The 2,633-nt window shown below is 36.1% G+C and overlaps 1 protein-coding gene across 1 annotated transcript; it reads right to left on the bottom strand.

The window, feature by feature from the left end:
* Positions 1-1,026: 1,026 nt before the first annotated feature.
* Positions 1,027-1,896, bottom strand: LOC126706887 (protein ALP1-like). The gene is made up of 2 exons (XM_050406461.1): positions 1,696-1,896; positions 1,027-1,616 (listed from the first exon to the last, which is right to left on the bottom strand). The coding sequence occupies exons 1-2, from the start codon at positions 1,892-1,894 to the stop codon at positions 1,156-1,158; spliced, it is 660 nt and encodes a 219-aa protein (XP_050262418.1). The 5' UTR covers positions 1,895-1,896; the 3' UTR covers positions 1,027-1,155.
* Positions 1,897-2,633: the final 737 nt, after the last annotated feature.

Here is a 2,633-nt window from a genome sequence, read left to right as displayed (position 1 = left end):
AAGAAAAAAGCCACCACCATACCCATACCCACGACCATACCCATACCCATGACCAAAACCCATACCCACTTAGGCGGTGGAGAAGTCGCCAGCGGAGAAGGCTGCATAGGCCTTGGCTTTGGCTTGTTTAGCCAAGGCATGAGATTGAATTTGAATGCCGCGGAACGAGTGAGGCTTGTTGGCTTTTGCATATATGCCGCCGAACAGAAGGCAGGAAATGACTTCGGCTTCTTCGGCAGCGCTTTGATGAATCCTCATCAAGATGATTTCACATAGAGAATAAATTGAGAATTTTGATTTCACACGATAACACCCATGGTGGCTTGGTGATGGTGTTACCGTCCACCATGGATTTTGAGCTTGAAGAGGGGAGAGCAAAACAGAGATAGGAAAGAGAGAGTTGAGAATGAAAAGGAGGGACGGAAGAGAGGAGAGAGAGAGAGAGAGAGAGAATAAATTTGATTAAAAAAAAGATACAATAGTGCTACAGTGCCATCATACATTAACAATGACACTACAGTACAATGTCAAATTTTTTTGCAATTTTACAAGATCGAATGTTGCATACTTTTAATGCCTTAATGTTAAAATATGCTTACGGGTGAGTTTGGTTCGACTTTCAAAAGTTGAACTTTTTTAAAAAGTTGAGTTTTCAAAAAGTGCATAATGAAAAAGTGCTTTTTCAAAAAGCTGAGTGTTTGGTAAAAACTGTTAAAAAGTGCTTTTTGAAAAAGCTGAGTGTTTGGCTAGCACTATAAAAGTTGCAGTTTGAGAGGTAAATTACCAAAAAGGACAATGTATATATAAGGAGTTTATTTCATACTTAAATCAACTATTTCATATACTTACTAAAAAAAATAATAATAATATATATAATTGGTATTATTTTAATAATGTTTAGGTAATTTTTCTTTTTTAGTGTCATAATTATTTGTTATTACCATTATTGACTTCTTATCAATATTATAAATCTAAATAATTTTCATCATCATGAAGCACAAAATAAAAATGTAAAAAGATAAAATATACACCAATAATCCAAGATTAAATTGTACTACATAAAAATGTAAAAAAATATGATAAAATACATACCAATAACCCAAGTTTAAATTGTACTACATAATATTAAAAAAAAAAAAAAAAAAAAGACAACTACTAATTATTATCCTCCCAAATGGAATTAGCAATGGAATCACGAAGAACCACCATCGCAGGGTCTGTTAAAGTTCCTGAATTCTGCTCATAACTGCTACCTGCTTCACTATTATGTTCTCTTCTAGAAATTGAATCTTGAGTGGCGTTTATAAAGCCCATATCATCCCTATCATTTAGTCTAACAAAATTATGAAGAGCCATAGTAGCAGATACAATAAGTATTTGGATATGGAATGGAAAAGATGGCATGTTTCTGATAATTCTCCATTTATTCTTCCACACACCAAAAGTGCGCTCAATCGTACATCGAAGAGATGAGTGAGCATGATTAAATTTTTCATGTCTAGTTCTAGGGCTTCCACCTCTCCTTCGAAATTCCTGAAGATGGTATGATATCCCCTTGTATGGTGCCAAATAGCCTTTCATCATTGGGTATCCAGAATCAACTACATAATATTTTCCTAGAAAAGAAAATTCAATTGTATTAACACACACACAATATGTCATTATAATGAAGAATTGATTAACCATGGCACAAACCTGGTGGTGGGTGCGGAAAGTTGTTACTTTGTTTACGAATAGTATCAAGAAAAATAGAGGTGTCGTGTGCTGCACCTTCCCATCCAGGCAAAACAAATGTGAATAACATATCAAAGTCACATGCAGCCATCACATTTTGGGTTGGATATCCCTTTCTTCCAAAGTACGGAATGGACTTCTCAGTAGGTACAACCGCCATCACATGGTGACTCTCGAGAAGTACCTTCAGACCTATTTTGACATGCAGTTATTAATTGACACATACGATCGTCCAACATTGCAGCTCCTCCTATCTTCTTCTTTTTCTTCTGTGAGGGTATTGATACACTAGTTCGCTTTTGTCCTGAACTACGTGATTGACTAGTTTGTCCTTGCTGCAAACTATCAATGTCTAAACTCATGTCACATTGGTTATCCTTAAATTCGGAGCTACCATCTGAATCACCAGCACCCTCTTCTGGCATTGTTGGAGGGAGTGTATTTGAAGAAGGGGTCCATGCAGCTACCCCAGTTGCTGCAACATCTCTAAACATTATATCAAGTTGTTCTAGATTCTGTGGACCTTTCTCTCGAAACTTTTTGGCTTTGGGTAATTCCTACAATATGTAATTGTAATTTCACTCATATAACAATAATATAAAAAAAACTATCTTCAACTAACTACATATTAATAAAATACTCAACTCACCTTCAACTTTAGGTCCCACCATTCATCAGGAGCAGCAATCGTTCCCTTCTCTGCATCCCAACCTAAACCTGTGTCAAGATTCTTCAATCTTTCCCACACTCTCCAGTCACCTTTCAATACATCCCACCTACTTTTTAATTGGTCCTTATCATAGTTTAGACCGGTCTCATTACAAAATTTGGTCACCAAATTGACCCAACCTTTGGTACTAAAGCCAGCACCTTTTGTTCTATTCCCGGCTTGAATTTGT

This window comes from Quercus robur, chromosome 11 (assembly GCF_932294415.1).
Source record: "Quercus robur chromosome 11, dhQueRobu3.1, whole genome shotgun sequence".
Taxonomy (NCBI): Eukaryota; Viridiplantae; Streptophyta; class Magnoliopsida; order Fagales; family Fagaceae; genus Quercus; species Quercus robur.
The sequence above is the reverse complement of the archived record's forward strand: the minus strand, read 5'-3'. Positions and strand labels throughout refer to the sequence as shown.